General features: G+C 38.4%; 1 protein-coding gene across 1 annotated transcript in view; it reads left to right on the forward strand.

Annotated features, from left to right (window-relative positions):
* Window positions 1–20,902, forward strand: part of BCAM (basal cell adhesion molecule (Lutheran blood group)) — a 77,725-nt gene extending 56,823 nt beyond the window's left edge. The window contains exons 11-16 of the mRNA XM_053690865.1: window positions 9,353–9,480; window positions 10,744–10,879; window positions 11,137–11,172; window positions 17,334–17,472; window positions 17,901–18,006; window positions 18,090–20,902. Of these exons, the coding sequence (XP_053546840.1) occupies window positions 9,353–9,480; window positions 10,744–10,879; window positions 11,137–11,172; window positions 17,334–17,472; window positions 17,901–18,006; window positions 18,090–18,095 (551 nt within the window). The 3' untranslated portion in view covers window positions 18,096–20,902. The remainder of the gene's footprint in view (window positions 1–9,352; window positions 9,481–10,743; window positions 10,880–11,136; window positions 11,173–17,333; window positions 17,473–17,900; window positions 18,007–18,089) is intronic.
* Window positions 20,903–21,875: the final 973 nt, after the last annotated feature.

The raw sequence follows: 21,875 nt of genomic DNA on the forward strand, positions 1-21,875 counted from the left end.
AGCAGACAAATATGGCTGTGGCATTGCTTTTTGGTAATTAGAAGGCCACTAAATGCTGCTGCACACCTCACTTGTATTATGACCAGCAGTGAGGGGGTTAATTAGGTAGCTTGTAGGTTTAATTTTAGCTTTAGTGTAGAGATCCTCCTATTATATCGAGGCATCACTGCAATACCCTGAAAGCGGCTAGAAACAATCACGATCACTTCCAGCGCTTGAAACCCCTGAAGACTTGCCAGGCACGTCCTTGGTCATTAATGACCATTTTTTGTAGGACTTGACTGGCACGTCCTTGGTCGTTAAGGGGTTAAACTATTTGCTGCAGGTAGTGGTCTTACGGTCCCAGCCGCTACCACCCCCTCCCACCCACATATTTAATAAACACATCATTTTTATTTTTGCTCACTTATGTCCCTTCAATATGGTTGTAGTTGGGTTGATAAATTTTGGAATACAGTGATTGCAAAATCCATAGTATGTATAATGTAAAAAGGCATGTTTCTTTCTTAAGACACAGTGAGTCCACGGATTAGCAATTACTGTTGGGAATATCACTCCTGGCCAGCAGGAGGAGGCAAAGAGCACCACAGCAAAGCTGTTAAGTATCACTTCCCTTCCCAAAAACCCCAGTCATTCTCTTTGCCTTCAGTGCAAGGAGGAGGAAACATAAAGGTCAGAAAGCTTCTGCTACCTTTCTTTCTCTCTGGTTGAGAAGTATAATTGATTTTGCTTATGAGACTGCTGGGCAGCAGTTTCCTGAGAGTATTATAGCTCATTCCTCTAGGGGTGTCTCTTTTTTATTGGGTTTTCAAAATAAAGCTTCTCTGGAACGGTTTTTTCTAAGACTGCAACTTGGTCTTCTCAGCATACCCTGTCCAAATTTTACAAAATATATATTTTTGCCTCGAGTGAGGCTTCTTTTGGGAGAAAGGTTCTGCAAGCAGTGGTGCCTTCTGTTTAGGTTACCTGTCTTGTCCCTCCCTTATCATCTGTGTCCTCTAGCTTGGGTATTTATTCCCAACAGTAATTGCTGATCCGTGAACTCACCGTGTCTTAAGAAAGAAAATGAAATTTATGCTTACCTGATACATTTCTTTCTTTCTTGACACGGTAAGTCCACAGCTCTCCCTGTTTTCAGACAGTTTTAATATATAAACCTCAGGCACCTCTGCACCTTGTATTATTTCCTTTCTCTCCTTTTCCTTCGGCCGAATGACTGGGGGTTGTGGGAAGGGAAGTGATACTTAACAGCTTTGCTGTGGTGCTCTTTTTCCCCCTCCTGCTGGCCAGGAGTGATATTCCCAACAGTAATTGCTAAACCGTAGACTCGTTCTCTTAGTATCTTTTGTTGGCAGCAGTTTTGCAGAAATGTTAGCCATATGAAGAGCCCTAGATGGCAGCACAATTTCCTGCCATAAACAGAATAATGGGAGCTGTGCCACGAATATGCATACTACAGTATTCATGTCAGCCGCTCTGGAATCAATCCGGGATGTAACCCAACTGCTAGCGTGAATTGAAAGCACACGCTAGCACACTGAGAAATATCCAGGACGTGACCCACTCAGGAAGCAGATTAGAAGATAACAAAAATGAATATTGTTCCAGAATGCAGGAAAACCACAAAGGATAAAACGTCCCTTTAAGTAGTACAAAGAACAAAAAGGAAATGCTCTTACTTGAAGCTTCTGAAAAAGGTCCTCTTTAGCAGGCTTGTAAAACAAAGGAAAAGTTCTCTTTTGCAGCTTGTAAAAGTATAATGTCCCTTTAAGCAGAAACAGAAAGGCAAAGTTCTCTTTTGCAGCTTGTAAAAGTAAATGTCCCTTTTAAGCAGGTGTATAACAAACAGAAAGGCAAAGTTCTCTTTTGCAGCTTGTAAAAGTAAATGTCCCTTTTAAGCAGGTGTATAACAAACAGAAAGGCAAAGTTCTCTTTTGCAGCTTGTAAAAGTAAATGTCCCTTTTAAGCAGGTGTATAACAAACAGAAAGGCAAGGTTCTCTTTTGCAGCTTGTAAAAGTAAATGTCCCTTTTAAGCAGGTGTATAACAAACAGAAAGGCAAAGTTCTCTTTTGCAGCTTGTAAAAGTAAAATGTCCCTTTAAGCAGGTCTTGTTTATCAAAGAATAGTTTTAAAGGTAAAGGCAAAGCAAGGTCAGGGAGGCAGAAGTCGGCATCCAAATATCAGCAAAAGGTATAGGCAAAAGACAAGGTCAGGCAAGCAGAAGTCGGCATCCAAGTATCAGCAAAAGGGTAAAAGCTACAGGCAAGGTCAGGCAGGCAGAAGTCAATGTCCAAATATCAGCAAGTAGGGATTATACAAGAGGCTTGGTCAGGCAGGCAGAAGTCGGTACACAGAAGAACAAAACTGATATGGTACTCACAATCCAGGGAAACAAACAAACGGGCCCAGATTCAGATCTCCCGCCGAGATTTAAAGGGCAGGAGCGTAACCGTCATCAGAGGGGTGTGAGAGGAAGCGTCATGTTGCTAAGCAACATGACGTCAGAGACACAGAGAAGTTCCGGGAGCCGCGGCGACACGGCGATGAACGGAAGCGATCATGACAGCACCCCCTCCTCAAGGACCCCTCCGGGGGACAGGACCAGGTCTATCAGGATGAGTCTTGTGGAAGGTCTTGACCAATATAGGAGCATTTACTTGATGAGCAGGTTCCCAAGAACGTTCCGTGACTGGATAACCCTTCCAATGAATGAGATAATACAATTTCTTGCCCCGCAATTTGGAATCTAGAATATGGCTGATCTCAAACTCAGGATGTCCATGCACCAATAACGGTGGAGGTTTAGAAAAAGGCTTAGAATACCTGTTACTCATCACAGGTTTTAAAAGAGAAACATGGAATACCGGATGGACTTTGAGAGACTTGGGTAAAGCTACCCGATAAGCAGTGGAACATACCTGACCCAGTATTCGGAAAGGACCCACATATCGTGGTCCCAATTTGTTAGAAGGTTGTTTCAGGCGAAGAAATCGAGAGGAAATCCAAACTTTATCACCAGGGCGATATTTGGGAGCCTTCTTCCGTCGAAGATCCGAAAAGAACTTGTAACGTCTAGAAGTGACAGAAAGAATACGATGTATCTTCTGCCAATGTCGAGTTAATCTTCGGGCTGTAAGATCAGAAGCAGGATTCACTGTGGAGGAAGTATGCAAAGGGAATGTCCTAGGCTGATATCCGTAAGCTGCATGAAAAGGAGAAGTCTGAAGGGAGGAATTGTACCGGGCATTATGGGCCAATTCAGCCAAAGGAAGGTAAGAAGTCCAGTTAGAATGATAATGATCCACATAATGTCTAAGATATGTTTCAAGACACTGGTTTACTCTTTCAGTCTGACCATTCGATTGTGGGTGGTGAGAAGTAGAGAGAGATATAGTAGTACCAAAATGTTTACAAAGTGACCTCCAAAATCGAGAAACGAATTGTACCCCTCTATCTGAAACAATATCTAGAGGAAATCCATGGATTCTTACAATATGAAGAATAAAAAGTTCAGAGAGTCTTTTGGCAGATGGTAATCCTGGCAAGGGTACAAAATGAGCCGTCTTAGTGAACCTGTCGACCACCACCCAGATAGTATTGTTCCCAGTGGACAAAGGAAGATCGGTAATAAAGTCCAAGGATACATGAGTCCAAGGCTGGTGAGGTATAGGCAATGGTTGGAGTAATCCTGAAGGAAGTTGGCGTGGAGTTTTGTTCATGGCACATTGTGTGCATACTGAGACGTAATCCTTCACATCTTGAGAGAGTGTAGGCCACCAGACATGTTGTTTGAGGTTTTGAGTGGTAATACTGATGCCAGGATGTCCAGAAAGGGGACTATCATGAGCCCAAAATAAAATCTTGGAACGAAGGCGTTCAGGAACAAAGAGTAAACCATCGGGAGGTTTACAGGACAAAGGAAGATGCTCTTGAGCGGACTGTAATTCTTGTAACCAAGAAGTTGTTAACTGGGCAATGACTTCATGAGGTTGGAGAATGGTACCAGACTCAGGAACTGGGGTATCTTGAAATTGTCTGGAAAGTGCGTCTGCTTTAATATTTTTTGAACCAGGTATGTAAGACAAATTATAGTGAAACCGAGAGAAGAATAATGACCAGCGTGCTTGCCTGGAATTTAGTCGTTTGGCTGTTTGGAGATACAGAAGGTTCTTATGATCAGTAAGTATAGTAAATGGTAAAGAAGTACCCTCCAGCCAATGTCTCCATTCATCCAATGCCATCTTGATGGCAAGCAACTCTTTATTCCCTACGTCATAGTTAAATTCGGAAGGAGTGAATTTTTTAGAGAAAAAAGCAACAGGATGAATCCTTCCAGTCTCTGGTATTCGTTGAGACAGAACAGCCCCAGCAGCAACAGAGGAAGCATCCACCTCCAGAATAAATTGAAACTCAGGATTTGGATGACGAAGGATAGGAGCTGAGGAAAAAGCTTCTTTGAGAGATTCAAAAGCTTCTATAGCCTCAGACGGCCATACTTTACAGTTTTGTCCTTTTCTTGTGAGAGAAGTAAGAGGAGAAGTAATAGTAGCAAAATTCTTGATGAACTTTCTGTAATAATTGGCGAAGCCTAGGAAACGTTGTAAAGCCTTCAAAGAATCAGGTCTAGGCCAATCCAAAATGGCAGAAAGTTTAGTAGGGTCCATTTCGAATCCAGCTGCCGATATTACATAACCCAGAAAGGGTATGGATTTCTGGGTTAGCAAACAGATGGAATTCTCTTAGACTCTTAGACGTTGAAGTACTTTCTTGACGTGGTGCACATGATCTTGGTGGTTCTGAGAAAAAATTAAGATGTCGTCCAGGTATATGATAACAAAAATATTCAAAAAATCACGAAAGATCTCATTTACAAAATGCTGGAAAACCGCCGGAGCATTGCATAGCCCAAAGGGCATGACCAAATATTCATAATGCCCAAATCGAGTGTTAAAGGCAGTCTTCCACTCATCTCCTTTGCGTATACGGATCAAGTTGTATGCACCACGTAGGTCGAGTTTGGTGAAAATGGTGGCTCCCTGAAGATAAGTAAAAAGTTCAGGAATAAGGGGCAGAGGATAACTGTTCTTGATGGTAATCTGATTCAATCCACGATAATCAATACAGGGTCTTAATCCGCCATCCTTTTTTCCCACAAAAAAGAAACCAGCCCCTACAGGGGAAGAGGAGGGTCGAATAAATCCTCTAGCCAGATTGTCTTTTATATATTCTTCCAGAGCCATGTTTTCTGGTTTAGAAAGTGGATATGTCTTGCCTCGAGGATAGGCAGCCCCAGGAAGGAGGTCAATGGGACAATCAAAAGGGCGATGAGGAGGAAGACGTTCAGCTTCTTTTTTGGAGAAGACATCCACAAAGTCATGGTAATGCATAGGTAAGGATTCTGGAGTTTCAACTGTGAGAGCAATAGTGAGTGGTAACTTAGTAATCTTTTGAAGACATTTAGTCTGGCATGTAGATCCCCAGGAAGTGAGTTCACCGAAAGTCCAAGAAAAAATGGGATTGTGAATCTGGAGCCAGGGTAATCCCAAGATAATGGGAAATTGCGGAGTGGGAATGACATCGAAACAAATTGTCTCAGAATGAAGTATTCCTACGGTGAGGATTAAGGGTTGAGTAGAAAACTGAATGTATCCAGAACCCAAAGGATCTCCACTGACCGTAGAGACTGAAATGGAATACTCCTTCTTTAGTAAGGGTATAGAATGAGTAGAAACAAATGTAGAGTCAATGAACACACCTCCAGCACCAGAATCGATTAGAGCTTGGGTATAGATCTTCTTATGTCCAATTAGAAGAGTTACTGGAACAAAGAGTTTCTTGTATAGGGAATGACCACTATTTTGGCTTAACTCAGTTCCCTGGACTAGAGTTAAGCCCTGGCTTTTACTGGCCTAGTAGGACAATCCCTTAATAAATGTCCTTTAAGGCCACAGTACAGACATAAGCCAAGAGTCCGTCTTCTCAAGCGTTCAGTCTCAGTTAATTTTATACTTCCTACTTCCATGGGTTCAGCCTGATCAGTAGTAGGAGAGGCTGGAGTGACTGGATTAGAAAAACGAGGAGCTAAACGAAAAGGAGTTCGAGTGGAAGTCCTCTGTGTTCTATCCTTTTCTTGTTGGCGTTCACGAAACCTGGCGTCGAGACTGATACAGAGATTTATTAAGGCTTCTAAGGACTCTGGAAGTTCACGATACACCAATTCATCCTTGAGACGCTCAGAAAGTCCTTTACGGAAAGCGGCTCTGAGTGCTCCCTGATTCCAAGTGGTTTCAGAGGCAAGGGTGCGGAACTCAATTGCATATTGAGAGACTGGTTGATTTCCTTGACGTAAATCCAGGAGAGTAGCTTCAGCAGCGGAAGACCTTCCAGGTTTATCGAATACGTTTGAGAATGTAGATAGAAATGTATCAACATCCAACAGTATAGGATCATTCTTTTCTAGCAAAGGTGACACCCAAGCCAAGGCTTTTCCTTTCATTAAGGAAATAAGAAACGTGATTCTAGAAGAGGCAGTAGCAAAGAGAGTAGGGCTATTTCGGAAATGAAGACGGCATTGATTCAAAAAGCCTCTACATTCTTCAGGATTCCCATCATATTTATCCGGAAGAGGAATCCTGGGACTTAGTTGTACCTGAGACTGATTGTTAGGAATCGGAGGAGGTAATGCCTCAATCGGATTTGGATTGGGATTAGGATTGGGAGGTGCGGGTAGCAACCAAATTTTGTAATAGAGCAGTAATTTGATCAAGTTTAGTGTCCAGAGACTGCAAGTGAGTGGCATGAGAACCCAAGAGCTGTCCCTGGTGAGCCACGGCCATAGATAATTCAGTGGGGTCCATTTTTATGGCCCGTTTGTAATGTCAGCCGCTCTGGAATCAATCCGGGATGTAACCCAACTGCTAGCGTGAATTGAAAGCACACGCTAGCACACTGAGAAATATCCAGGACGTGACCCACTCAGGAAGCAGATTAGAAGATAACAAAAATGAATATTGTTCCAGAATGCAGGAAAGCCACAAAGGATAAAACGTCCCTTTAAGTAGTACAAAGAACAAAAAGGAAATGCTCTTACTTGAAGCTTCTGAAAAAGGTCCTCTTTAGCAGGCTTGTAAAACAAAGGAAAAGTTCTCTTTTGCAGCTTGTAAAAGTATAATGTCCCTTTAAGCAGAAACAGAAAGGCAAAGTTCTCTTTTGCAGCTTGTAAAAGTAAATGTCCCTTTTAAGCAGGTGTATAACAAACAGAAAGGCAAAGTTCTCTTTTGCAGCTTGTAAAAGTAAATGTCCCTTTTAAGCAGGTGTATAACAAACAGAAAGGCAAAGTTCTCTTTTGCAGCTTGTAAAAGTAAATGTCCCTTTTAAGCAGGTGTATAACAAACAGAAAGGCAAGGTTCTCTTTTGCAGCTTGTAAAAGTAAATGTCCCTTTTAAGCAGGTGTATAACAAACAGAAAGGCAAAGTTCTCTTTTGCAGCTTGTAAAAGTAAAATGTCCCTTTAAGCAGGTCTTGTTTATCAAAGAATAGTTTTAAAGGTAAAGGCAAAGCAAGGTCAGGGAGGCAGAAGTCGGCATCCAAATATCAGCAAAAGGTATAGGCAAAAGACAAGGTCAGGCAAGCAGAAGTCGGCATCCAAGTATCAGCAAAAGGGTAAAAGCTACAGGCAAGGTCAGGCAGGCAGAAGTCAATGTCCAAATATCAGCAAGTAGGGATTAGACAAGAGGCTTGGTCAGGCAGGCAGAAGTCGGTACACAGAAGAACAAAACTGATATGGTACTCACAATCCAGGGAAACAAACAAACGGGCCCAGATTCAGATCTCCCGCCGAGATTTAAAGGGCAGGAGCGTAACCGTCATCAGAGGGGTGTGAGAGGAAGCGTCATGTTGCTAAGCAACATGACGTCAGAGACACAGAGAAGTTCCGGGAGCCGCGGCGACACGGCGATGAACGGAAGCGATCATGACAATTCAGTAACAAACAAGCAAACATTTCCTGCAAATTTTAGTAACAACAAATTTGACTTTTAAACACATTTATGATTCAGAATATGTAATTAAAAACATTCTAACTTATATGCATGTTTTATGAGGCATCTGCTCCTCCTGAGCATGTGCAAAAGTTCTCAATGTTTTACATATGAGATTTGTGATTCGCTGATGGCTGTCACATGGCACAGAATGAAAGCAATGGAAGTATTTTGCAAGTTTCAAGAAACAAATCCACTGCTAATTTGAAATTGAAGCTAAGCGTTATTGCATTGTCTTTTTTATTATGCGTTTGTTGATTATGCTGTTCTACTGTGTTTAATGGTTTTTTGCATGAACAGTAAGAAAGAGTTGTCAAGGGTGCCACTCATAAACAAGATTTTGATGAACAGATAATTAGAGATGGACGAATGTTTTGCAACATTAAAAAAATGAAACAAATTTTAACACATTCATTTGTTTCGAATTTCGAATGTTTGTACAACATTCTAACATTTGTTTAATTAGTATTTTTAAGCTTTTTTTAAATGTAATATTCAATTCAAATTTTTCTAATAATTCGATTTGAATTATGTAATATTCAAATTCAAAACATTCAAATTGATATATTTGTATCTATTATGTATCAATTTACTAAATTCCCTACCACATGAACTATTGAACTTCTGAATAGTATTTGTTAAAGGGACATTGAACCCAGAAATTTTCTTTTGTGATTCAGATAGAGCATGGAATTTTAAGCAACTTTCTAATTTACTCCTATTATCAAATTTTCTTCATTCTCTTGGTATCTTTATTTGAAATGCAAGAATGTAAGTTTAGATGCCGGCCCATTTTTGGTGAACAACCTAAGTTGTCCTTGCTGATTGGTGGATAAATTCATCCACCAATAAAAAAAGTGCTGTCCAGGGTCTGAACCAAAAAAAAAAAGGTTTAGATGCCTTCTTTTTCGAATAAAGATAGCAAGAGAACGAAGAAAAATTGATAATAGAAGTAAATTAGAAAGTTACTTAAAATTGCATGCTCTATCTGAATCACAAAAGAAAAAAATTTGGGTTTAGTGTCTCTTTAAATTGAATGTTACATTCAAAATTTTGAATGTGGATATTCAATCTAATTATGAACTTTCGAAAACAAAAGTAACATTCGAAAAGCGGAAATAACATTTGATTACTAAATTTTAATGGATTTTCATTCTTATCAACATTCGATTTTCCAAAACAAATGTCCACAGGACTATTCATTCGAGCAAACAAATTACATTTTGAGCACATTCGTCCATCCCTACAGATAATTATTCCCAGTTCATCAGCTACTAGATTAAGAAGTTGTCATCATATATGTCTGTTTATAGGAAAAGCCCAAATTGAGTCTGGGAATGATGTGTTTGAAGTTCCTGTAGAAGGTGTTTCCGTGACAGTGTCTTGTTTAGCAACTGGATACCCACAACCACAAATTATCTGGATCCCCGAATCTCTAAAGGTAAATATTTAAATCAGGGTGATTCTGTGTGACAAAGAAAAAAGAAACCGACAAAATGTAGGGAACTTATCTGTCTGTTTCAGGCAATTTCTAAAATATCTCAATTAAAGGGACAGTCTAGTCAAAATTAAAGTTTCATGGTTCAGATAGGGCATGCAATTTAAAACAACGTTCTAATTTACTTTTATCATCAAATTTGCTTTGTTCTCTTGATATTCTTTGTTGAAAGCTAAACCTAAGTAGGCTCATATGCTATTTCCTAAGCCCTTGAAGGCCGCCTCTTATCGCAGACCATTTTAACAGTTTTTCACAGCTAGACAGCGCTAGTTCATGTGTGTCATATAAATAACATTTTGCTCACTGCTGTGGAGTTATTTATGTCAGCACTTATTGGCTAAAATGCAAGTCTTTCAAAAGAACTGAAATAAGGGGGCAGTCTGCAGAGGCTTAGATACAAAGTAATCACAGAGGTAAAACTAATATTAAAATAACAGTGTTGGTTATGCAAAACTGTGGGAATGGGTAATGAAGGGATTCTCTATCTTTTTTAACAATAAAAAATTTGGTGCAGGCTGTCTCTTTAAATAATTCCACTTACTACTGAAACTAAAGCTGCTAGGACTGATGTGAAATGGCCATGTGTTTAAAGGGACACTGTACCCAAATTTTTTCTTTCGTGATTCAAATAGAGCATGACATTTTAAGCAACTTTCTAATTTACTCCTATTATCAAATTTTCTTCATTCTCTTGGTATCTTTATTTGAAATGCAAGAAAATAAGTTTAGATGCCGGCCCATTTTTGGTGATCAACCTGGGTTGTTCTTGCTGATTGGTGGATAAACTCATCCACCAATAAAAAAGTGCTGTCCAGAGTTCTGAATAAAAAAAAAGCTTAGATGTCTTCTTTTTAAAATAAAGATAGCAAGAGAACGAAGAAAAATTGATCATAGGAATAAATTAGAAAGTGGCTTAAAATTGCATGCTCTATCTGAATCTATCTAAATCATGAAAGAAAAATTTTGGGTTCAGTGTCCCTTTAAACTTTTTGTTCTAGCCAACTTTAAAGAAGTTTCATCCAAACTAGTCTTTTTTTCCATATTCATTTTTAAATACCATCTAGGTATCAGCACTAGGCGTAGCCTAAAAATTGCTTTTGAACTACCATACAATCCCGCAGAAGCACCACTAGTAGGGAGGTTCCTTATAGCTTATTATAAATCTCTTACCTCTTGTTTTACACCCCTTTTTAATCTTTTTCTCAGGGCACACAATATGTCTCCGGCCTTCAGGTTTACAGCAATGTCTCATTTCCTGTAACATCGAAACTGATTAATGGCGTTTACTGCACTGCAAAAAATGATATCGGCACCACCCAGAAGCAAATCACATTACGCATTTGTGAGTCTACCTAGAGATTGTGTTATGGGGATAAGGGGATATGTATACTAGTGATGTGACAAAGGAGCGGGTTACACTCTCTTAATAATGTCATGTAAGGGGACAAAACAGTTGTGGTAATGTGTGACACATACAGAGGGTGTGATACAGTGAACGGTACACATACATGAGTAATACACACATGAGGATATTTATCACAATCTTACACTGCTCAAATATTGAACTTTGGTAACTTAATATTTCTTCTTCCAACACAGTGAGCTTGGTTTCCCCGACCAACGCACCAAATAAAGGTAACTTATGTCTTTTTTTTTCTCTCTGGATAGTGGTTGTTATATATATTCATATCTAAAACTAACAAATTAAACTGAAGATCTGTGTCACCCAAATGCATATACATTATAGACAAACATTTCAGCAGTCATCCATATATGCAGCACTTGTCATACAGCTAAGTTGTGTGACTAGTGCTACTGATTGGATCAGCAGCAGTTTTCGGTTGGGACCAACAGTGCTTTGCGGGTCCAGTGTAGTATTTCTACTATGTGTTTAACCCCTTTTGCAGGGGTTAAATACATAGCATTAAAGGGCTGCTAGTTTTAAAATGACATGGTCTAACAAATTAGTATTAATATTTCAACTATAACTGCCCTATAATGAACTAAATTACAAGTTGCGTTCGAGTATTACATCTGTTAGATGCAAGTTTTTTGCGCTCAGTGGTTTGCGCTTGTATTACGAGTTGAAAATAAAAAGTTTGCACTCAAGTACACACATACTCGTGATAAAAGATTCACTACACGAGGTTGCAAACGAATAATCACATTTCCCCCATATACTTTAATGGAGCTGCGATAAAAAAATAAAAAAAAGATAACACCCAACAAGCCACATGTTTATTTAAAAACACAAATACAGAAGTTTATATGGCATAATGTACATTCTAATGTTCTGAACCTAGCAGAATATGTTCTATATTTTGTTAAATATATATTCTGATGGAATTTTGGTAAAATATATATTTATACCTATATATATATATATAGATGATTATATATATATGGAGATATATACAGATAAATATAGGAATATCTATTTAAAAATACATATAACATATTCCCCTATGTGAAGAACAATGGGATGTGCAATATTTACCGTAAATACACTAACACTTTATTAAATATGAATATTGCATAAATATGATTTTTCATGTTTTCATCTACTTGACTGCAAAGGGCTCCAATGCACTTAACGTATATATGTATATCTACATTTTGTATACATAGGCATTTATGTTTTTATTTGTGTATATACATCTGTAAATACATATATACATATAAATACACATGAACACACTCAAATACACACACACACACATACATATATATGTTTTTATCAATTGTAACTGTACTGTTAAATGTATTTTTTGTGTTTTGAGCAACTTTTTTGTCTCGCTTAACAGTTAATCAGTGCTTTCAAGTCGTGGTAGTAATTCTATCGTAAATTGCATTTGCGATTGCTCGTTCGCATTTACTTTAAACTGGTAATACAAGCGCTATTTAACTTGCGTAAAAATGGTGCAAGAACCTCATATCACTTGCATGCAACAGTTAGCGCGCCACTTGTAATCTAGCCCAATAACGGCTGTTCACTGTTGATGAAAAACATGGTGGGCTGAAATGTTGCTAATCTGATTGTAATACACAGAGGGCCAGATTACAAGTGGCGCGCTAAATCCATTGCATGCTAACTTCAGGAGTTCGGATAGCTTCCTTTCCCCATAGAGCGCAAATTCTGTTTGTGCTCGAGTGTACTCATTTACTTTCAACTTGTAATACACGTGCACATTTGCATATTGCGACCCGCTCTAACTTTAGCGTGCCACTTCTAAACTAGCTAAATGGAAATGTCAATTGTTGGTTTAATATTACCAAAAAAAAAAAAAAAAAGTCTTTCCTACCTTATAAAATGAAAATAAAAAAAAGATTCTTCAAGAGATCCTTGATGATTTCCGTAAGATTTCAGGCAATCTGAAATGACCCCTCAGGTTCTCTTATTTTTCTATGACACATAGGGGGGTATCCACTAAGGCCTGCTGCCCGATAAACACCTCAGTCCAACATTGTCTTGAATGGAGGATGATCAGTGTCGCATTACCTACTTAAATATCCGCCAGTTTCCCTCCTTTGTTTATGTTTTGATGTTTTTCTTGTCATTTTGTTGCTTTTTTTTTTTACAAGATATTTTTTTATTTTCTAAATATGCGTGAATGTTTTATCTTAGGCTATTGTTGACACATCTCTCCCAGCATGCCTTGGGAGAAGAGGTGCTGTGTGGGCATTGTATTTAGTACTACACTGGTCTTGGCCTGCACCTGTGGTGCGCTAAATCCAATGCATGCTAACTTCAGGAGTTCGGATAGCTTCTTCTCCCCATAGAGCGCAAATTCTGTTTGTGCTCGAGTGTACTCGTTTACTTTCAACTTGTAATACACGTGCACGTTTGCATATTGCGACCCGCTCTAACTTTAGTGTGCCACTTGTACACTAGCCCAGAATGGGTAAAGTATTTCAATGGAAATGTCAATTGTTGGTTTAATCTTACCAAAAAAAAAAGTCTTTCCTACCTTATAAAATGAAAAAAATAAAATGATTTTCCTTCCATTTCAAACAAACTCTGTACAATAGAATTCTGTGTGCAGAATAAATGTCCGTTTTTTTTTAAAGCAGTTAAAACTGCAGTACCATGAGAGTTATGAAGAGGAAACATACGAACAGTACAGAGTCTGGATTAGAAGTGATTAACTTTATTATTAAAGAATAACATTCTTGTTATATTTATCCTGTCTCGTGGTATTTTTAATAAAAACAAATCATTTAACACACGTGCACATTATCATACCCTAAGTGTTTCCATTGCTTTTTACATTTTCAGAAGTTTAAGACAATATTTTTCTGTTTGCAAAATAGTAACGGGCGGCTATTAAAAGACAAATTAAAGAGCATGATAGTCAAAGTTAAACTTACATGATTTAGATAGAGTATGTCATTTTAAAGGGACATGAAACCCAATCTTTTTCTTTCATGATTCAGATAGAGTATGTAATTTTAAATAACTTTCCAACTTATATTATCTAAATTGATTCATTCTCTTGGTATCCTTTGTTGAAGAAGCAGGAATGCACTACTGGGAACTAGCTTAATGTATTGTAAGAGCCAATATCATGAAGCATATATGTGCTGCCACCAATCAGCAGCTCCTGAGTCTACCAAGGTATCCATTTCAATAAAGGATATAAAGAGAACTTAACAAATTAGCTAAAAGATGTACATTGGAAAATTGTTTAAAATCACATACTCTATCTGAATCATGAAAGAAAAAAAAATGGATTATAAGTCCCTTTAAGACACTTTTAATTTCACTTTCATTTTCTTATCCTTTGTTGAAAAGCAAATGTAGATATTAGCAGCTGCAGCATTGCACTACAGGAGCTAGCTGGTGATTTGTGGCTTTGTGTCATTTGACATATACCAGATATGTTCATCTACCTAGTAGTGCATTACTGCTCTGGAGCAGAATTTAGCTATGCATTTAACAACTTTGCTGGGACTAAACACATATTTATGTGCGAGCAGAATAGTACAATAAAAATGATCTAACAAATGAGAGTTTTTTAAATTTTGCACTTTAAAGTCTGTTCTGGGATACAAGGCACTTCCAGTCCTGAGCTGCATTCAGCAGGTGAGCCAATCAGGTGTGGCACATAGCTATATACAAGCCACAGTGCTATAACAAAATGATGCCTTTAAATCAGCAGCTGTGGTAATGATGTGATGCTCTGCCAGAACTCTATATCTAATTCTGCTGTTCATTGTTAATCAAAATAAAAGGTGTACAAAGAGCCAACACTGTTTCTGCTATACCAATGTTATATATGTGCTGCTCAATCAGTTTGTCAGTTGTTTTAAAGGGACATTGTACTGTAAAGTTTGTTTCTAATGAATTGTTATACCAGCTGCAGGATAGTAAATTTATGGAATCAATCCTTTAGCTTTATTTATATGTTTGAAATATCGGGGGGGGGGGGTTCTTGTTGTAACCACCACTATTGTTCTCAAGAACACTCCCATCCAGATCAATTAAGCCTGAAGGAAGAGCAGGCCTCCCTATGTTATCTCTCCCTATACGCAAATGACAGATACTAACGTATTCATTGTGACTGTTTCAATGTGCAAAACTAACTATTTCAATTGCAAAAATAAACCTGGCTTTACTTTATAGGGAGATTACAGCACAGTGTCCCTTTAAGCCAATGTCATCTGATTAAACTAAGGGTATTTTTATGAGCATTATCTTGTTAATTATTATATTGTGTGTCTTCAAGGCACATTTTGATGGCAAAAAAGGACATGCTTTGGTTTGTTAGATCATGTAATTTGTTCCTTTAATGGTTTTAGCTAAATATATTCTTACATAATCACGCCACCGTAGTACTCTGTCCTCAGTCATTCAAGCCCTGCTGCATTGTTCATAGAAGGCACTAGTAATGCGGCCGCCTTTAGGAAGTTTGGGGGCGCCTAGACTTGCTGCCGTCCCAGCAGGGAAATAAAGATATGTAACAAAACTTCCGGGCAGTCCGAAAAAATAAACAATCCAGGAGTGTGTAAAATATTCAAATGTTATTGCATAAAAAAAAGATAAAATCATAGAGCTCCCTCCATATACCTCATGTTATATGGTGCTGGATTATAGTTTTTACATATGGAGGGTACTCTTTGTTTTTAACTTTTTTTGTGCCATAAAGTTTAAATATTTTACGCACTCCGGGATTGTTTATTTATGCAGAGTGTTTGGAACTTTTTGTTAAAGGGACAGTCTACACCAGAATTGTTATTGTTTAAAAAGATAGATAATCCCTTTATTACCCATTCCCTAGTTTTGCACAACCAACACAGTTATATAAATACACTTTTTACCTCTGTGATTACCTTGTATGTAAGCCTCTGTAAACTGCCCCCTTATTTCAGTTCTTTTGACAGACATCCATTTTGGCCAATCAGAGCTGGCTCACCTGAACTCCACGTGCGTGAGCACAGTGTTATCTATATGACACACATGAACTAACACCCTCTACTGGTGAAAAACTGTCAAAATGCCCTGAGAGAAGAGGCGGCCTTCAAGGGCTTAAAAATTAGCATATGAACCTCCTAGGTTTAGCTTTCAACTAAGAATATCAAGAGAACAAACAAAATTGGTGATAAAAGTAAATTGGAAAATTGTTTAAAATTACATTCTCTATCTGAATCATGAAACTTTATTTTGGACTAGACTGTATTTTCAACCTTTACAAAGGGGACAGACAAATAGGTAAAGTCCCTCTTGGGAGCTGCAAGCAGGAAACCGCAGATGGGTCAGTCAGGGGTGACAGCTGTATTTAGCTGCCAATCACAGGCAGTTTCCTATTCAAGAGCTGCCATGTTTGTGACACTTTACCTATGTGTTTAACCCATTTGTAAGGTCTAATGCAAAAATTACATTAAGTTAGAGCATGTATTGTTTTCATCAGAATATCCTATCTTTAATGCAGCCTATTGTATGTCTTTATTAAAGGGGCATAAAACCTATGATTCAGATAGAGTATTAAACGTTTTAAAAATATCCAGTTTACTTCTATTTTCATATTTGCTTCCTTCTTATGTTTGTTTTTGTTGAAGAGATATTTAGATAGGTAGCGTGGACATGTCTGGAGCACTACATGACAGGAAATAGTGCTACCATCTAGTGCTCTCGCTAATTTATAACGTTGCAGAACTGCTGCCATCGAGTGCTGCAGACACGTGCACACTCCTGAGTTTACCTTCCTGCTTTTCAACAAAGGATAACAAGAAAACAAAGAAAATTAGATAATAGAAGTCAATTTAAAAGTTGTTTAAAATTATATGTTCTATTTGAATCGTGAAAGAAAATGTTTGGGTTTTATGTCTCTTTATGTATACTATTTGTGCATCAATAGGGAAATTTTAATTTGCCTTTGTACATTTTTGAGCTTTTTTTCTCACCAACAACTTCTTCTAATTTCATGAACAGTCTATACATTGATGTCCCTTAAAAAACTGCCCATTGTGTTGTCTCAGCCTCATACATCACAGCCAAATGTTAGTTTCTGTCAGTGAATAGGATATCTGATCTGACGAGAAGTACAAAATACAGGCACAGATGCCGACACAAGATATATATTGTTATGTTGCCTTTTGAGCTTCTGCGTGACTATCATAGTTTGGAGACTTTGTGCAGATACAGCCTTCATGTCTGCTGCCCTCTACACTTTATACATTCACCCTGTGTGATTACTCTGCTTTCCCAATACAAATGTGCCTGTTCCTCACCCTCCCCTTCCCACACACACACACTGTATTCCCCTACTTGCTTAATAACAATGTGTTCTCTGTCACAGAGCAGCAGAGTGGTGGTAGCAGCACAGCCGTCATTGCAGTTGTCGTTTGCGTCCTGCTTCTCCTTTTGGTCGTTGCTTTCTTCTATTTCCTGAGAAAGAAAGGAAGGTTGACATGTGGAAGATCTGAGAAGCAGCAATTGTAAGAGACTCCCCAATGTGCAAGTCAGTGGTGGGGGGGGATATGAATAGAAAAAGGTAGAGCTGTATGTAGAAATGTGAGAAACAGAATGAGTAAGGGCTGCATTATACACAGGGCTGATAGAAGAAACTGATTATAGGCAGTTGGATGGAAATCTGCTAATGCTTTACGGTTCTTCCATTATTTTCCATTTTCCACTATTACACGCTCAATCCTTCTTCCTGCTCTTTGCTATGTCTTTTTTGTACCTCGTGACCTTTCACGCAATGCCTAACTTCTAATTTACCCCTTTGTGCTGATTCCTTCCATGTATTCTGTCACTTCATCCTCTAACCCTTTTTTCTGTTTTAATGTCCCCTTTCTTCTGTTCCTTGTATAATTTATAGTCACTCTTCATTTCTTTGTGTCTCTTTTTTGTCTCTTCATAGGCCGCAGGATCCTGCTGCTACTAAGTTGTCTGTTGAGTTAAAGTCAGATGAACGCACAGATCAACATGGTCTTTTGGGATCACATGGAGGGGGTGGCTCAGCAGAGGTGAGACATCCATTAAACTTTTTTTTCCCTTCCAAATTATTTGGCATTTACTTCATATTTACTCATGATATCTCTTTTTGTAGTGTTAATGAGTGGTGGACTCACTCCCATGGATGGAAGACGCCATCTTTGCGTTACCTGGAACTCATCCACTGCCTATAGCCTGTGGATCTCTGCTTTCACTGCTCCCTGCACTTGACACAAACTTATAAAAAAAGTAATACAAAGACTTATATTTGTGAGATTCTTCAAGAGATCCTTGATGATTTCCGTAAGATTTCAGGAAATCTGAAATGACCCCTCAGGTTCTCTTATTTTTCTATGACACGTTGGGGGATATCCACTAAGGCCTGCTGCCCGATAAACACCTCAGTCCAACGTTGCCTTGAATGGCGGATGATCAGTGTCGCATTACCTACTTAAATATCCGCCAGTTTCCCTCCTTTGTTTATGTTTTGATGTTTTTCTTGTCATTTTGTTGCTTTTTTTTTTTTTTACAAGATATTTTTTTATTTTCTAAATATGCGTGAATGTTTTCTCTTAGGCTATTGTTGACACATCTCTCCCAGCATGCCTTGGGAGAAGAGGTGCTGTGTGGGCATTGTAGTACTACACTGGTCTTGGCCTGCACCTGTCTGGCCTATATATGTATATAATGTTTTTTTTCTTTGTGGTCATTACACTGGTCAGACCTTCACAATGTCTTTCTGTGTTTTCTGTTGAGTAAATATTAATTATGCCTATAAGATCTTGTTTCTCAAAACTCACCCATTAGATTGCCATCCTCCAACCTACTTGAACTGACACTATGGCCTCTATTTAACAAAGTCTGTCGGACCTGATCCGACAGTGCGGATCCGGTTCGCCAGACCTCGCTGAATATGGAGAGCAATACGCTCTCCGTATTCAGCATTGCACCAGCAGCTCACAAGAGCTGCTTGTGCAACGCCGCCCCCTGCAGACTCGCGGCCAATGGGCCGCCAGCAGGGGTTGTCAATCAACCCGATCGTACTCGATCGGGTTGAATTCCGGCGATGTCTGTCCGCCTGCTCAGAGCAGGCGGACAGGGTTATGGAGCAGCGGTCTTTGTGACAGCTGCTTCATAACTGCTGTTTCTGGCGAGCCTGCAGGCTCGCCAGAAACACGGGACATCAAGCTCCATTTGGAACTTGATAGATAGGCCCCTAAGAGGAAAGAGATGTAGTAGAAATGGGGGATGATATTATGTCTGTTTACTATATGACCAGGGCATTTTTCATCAGTTTGCTGTATAAACGAAGAAATGCTCTTCAATAGCTGACAAATTTGCGCAAGTTCTGCCAAGCAAAGATGAGTCAAGATTTATGTGTATATATATATATATATATATATATATATATATATATGTATATACATACAGTATCCCATAAAAGTTAGTACACCCCTCACATTTTTGTAAATATTTTATTATATCTTTTCATGTGACAACACTGCAGAAATTACACTTTGCTACTATATAAAATAGTGAGTGTACAGCCTGTATAACAGTGTAAATTTGCTGTCCCCTCAAAATAACTCAAGACACAGCAATTAATGTCTAAACCGTTGGCAACAAAAGTGAGCACACCCCTAAGTGGAAATGTCCAAATTGGGCCCAAAGTGTCAATATGTTGTGTGGCAGCCATTATTTTCCAGCACTGCCTTAACCCTCTTGGGCATGGAGTTCACCAGAGCTTCACAGGTTGCCACTGGAGTTCTCTTCCACATATTTAGCTTACATCTTATATAGCCAAACATCTGAGGCTGACAATCACATCATGTATGAATTGAACCTGTTCTCAAATACAGTTCATTAACCCCCTTATGCCCCTATAAAGTTCTATGCCATCCTAACCGCATTGGGCTTTAAAGCCCTTAGGGCTGCATAGAACGTCATAGCCATTTGGATGTTCTAAAGCCAAATGCGCTTCCTGAATGGGAACATGGGCTGGAGGGCATGCCTAGTGTCATAGGCTCTCCCTCCTGACATGATCCCATCATTGAAATCATGCGATTGCATGAACAATAGCATGATTTAAATTTTTTACTTATTTGTTTACATCGGAACTTTGTTCCGATGTAGACAAATAAGTCCGGGCGGGAAGGGGTTAAAGCTCTGCTCCTACCTAATGAGACCAGCTTATGGGTTATGCCTGGAATGTGGCATGGTTATATGTTGGGCATTATTCATATAGTTGGCTATTACTTGCACAAAACAGTGTATTTATAACTGGATGCTCTTTTTATCTCTATTATTATAAGCATTAAAACATGTCGAAATATTTTTGGAATGAAAAAATGTTAAAGGGACCTGAGAAACAATTTTTTTATTTCATGAATCAGACAGAGCATACAACTTTGAATAACTTTCCAATGTATTTATATTCTATAATTCACTTCATTTCCTTGGTATCTTTTGTTGATGGAGCAGTAATGCACTACAGGGTGTTAGCTGAACACATTAGGTGAGCGAATAGCATGGTATGTACGTTGACCAATCAGCAGCTTCTGCGCTTACCTAGGTATACTTTTCAACAAAGTATACAAATAGAACAAAACAAATTTGATAATAGAAATAAATTGGAAAGTTATTTAAAATTGCTTGCTCTATCTGAATCAAGAAAGTATAAATTTGGGTTTTAGGTCCCTTTAAGTAAAAGCTGTTTTAATATAAATTGAAATGTTCCTCCTCCCAATACTCACTGGCTAATAAGGACAACTTGCACAGCTCTATTGTTGGAGAGAGAAAAGTCTTTGCAAACCTGACACAAAAAATGGTGGTTGGTCTGGACAGGAAAGCACATTAAATAAATGTAATACATTTTGAAATGCTCTTTTTTTAAAGAAACTGATAATAAATACTTACAATGCCCCTTTACTCTTGTTGACTTGAAGTTGCTTATAGTCATGTCAGCTTATTTTACAGAGAGCCTAGAACAGGATACTAAACAATGCCCCAGACACATTTAAATATTAAAACTCACAATTTTTGAAGGCACTAGATAGTGCAAACGGGCAGGCTGACACTTGCAGTAGTCAGCTAACTGGATACTAATCCTGTATCAAGGTTAAGACCAGTTCTCAGGTCACAGGTAAGATCACAGGGAAGTTTTAATCCAAGTATCAAACAACAAGCTAAAGATATTGTGCAGGCAAACCAATTGTGATGTAGCCATTACATCACAATTGGTTTGCCTGCACAATATCTTTAGCCTGTTGTTTGATACTTCCCTGTGATCTTACCTGTGACCTGAGAACTGGTCTCTACCTTAATACAGGATCAGTATCCAGTTAGCTGACTTCTGCAAGTGTCAGCCTGCCTGTTTGCACTATCTAGTGCCTTCAAAAACTGTGAGTTTTACTATTTACCTTCTTTATTATATATCAAATATGGATTTCACTATGAGGCGTCCATTTTCTTTCTAACCTAGATCATTGAGGTGAACGGAGATCATTCCCCCAAGTGGAGCTGCCTGATACACTCCTTTTTGTACTTGGATTGAAAAAAAATTCAGCAATTGAACTTTTGTTTCTTTAACATGAACACTATTTCTGTCATTTATTAAGGTTAACCAATTTCACATTTGTCACCAGAATTTATTAATTTATTACTTTATCATGTTAAATAATATTTTACAATTTCACAAATTTTTACTCATTCCTGAGAGTCCACTAATCATTCATACACCATTTAAAACCAAAAAAAATTTTGTCTCATTTTTTCACATTACAAACATTTCTATCACTTCCATTTTTTTCACTAGTTATTTTTAGTGCGCCACCTCCTGGGTGTTTCATCGCCTTCACTTTTCACATTTAATATTTATTTTTTTGTAAATTTCCCTGAGAGG

Source organism: Bombina bombina, chromosome 8 (genome assembly GCF_027579735.1).
Source record: "Bombina bombina isolate aBomBom1 chromosome 8, aBomBom1.pri, whole genome shotgun sequence".
Taxonomy (NCBI): Eukaryota; Metazoa; Chordata; class Amphibia; order Anura; family Bombinatoridae; genus Bombina; species Bombina bombina.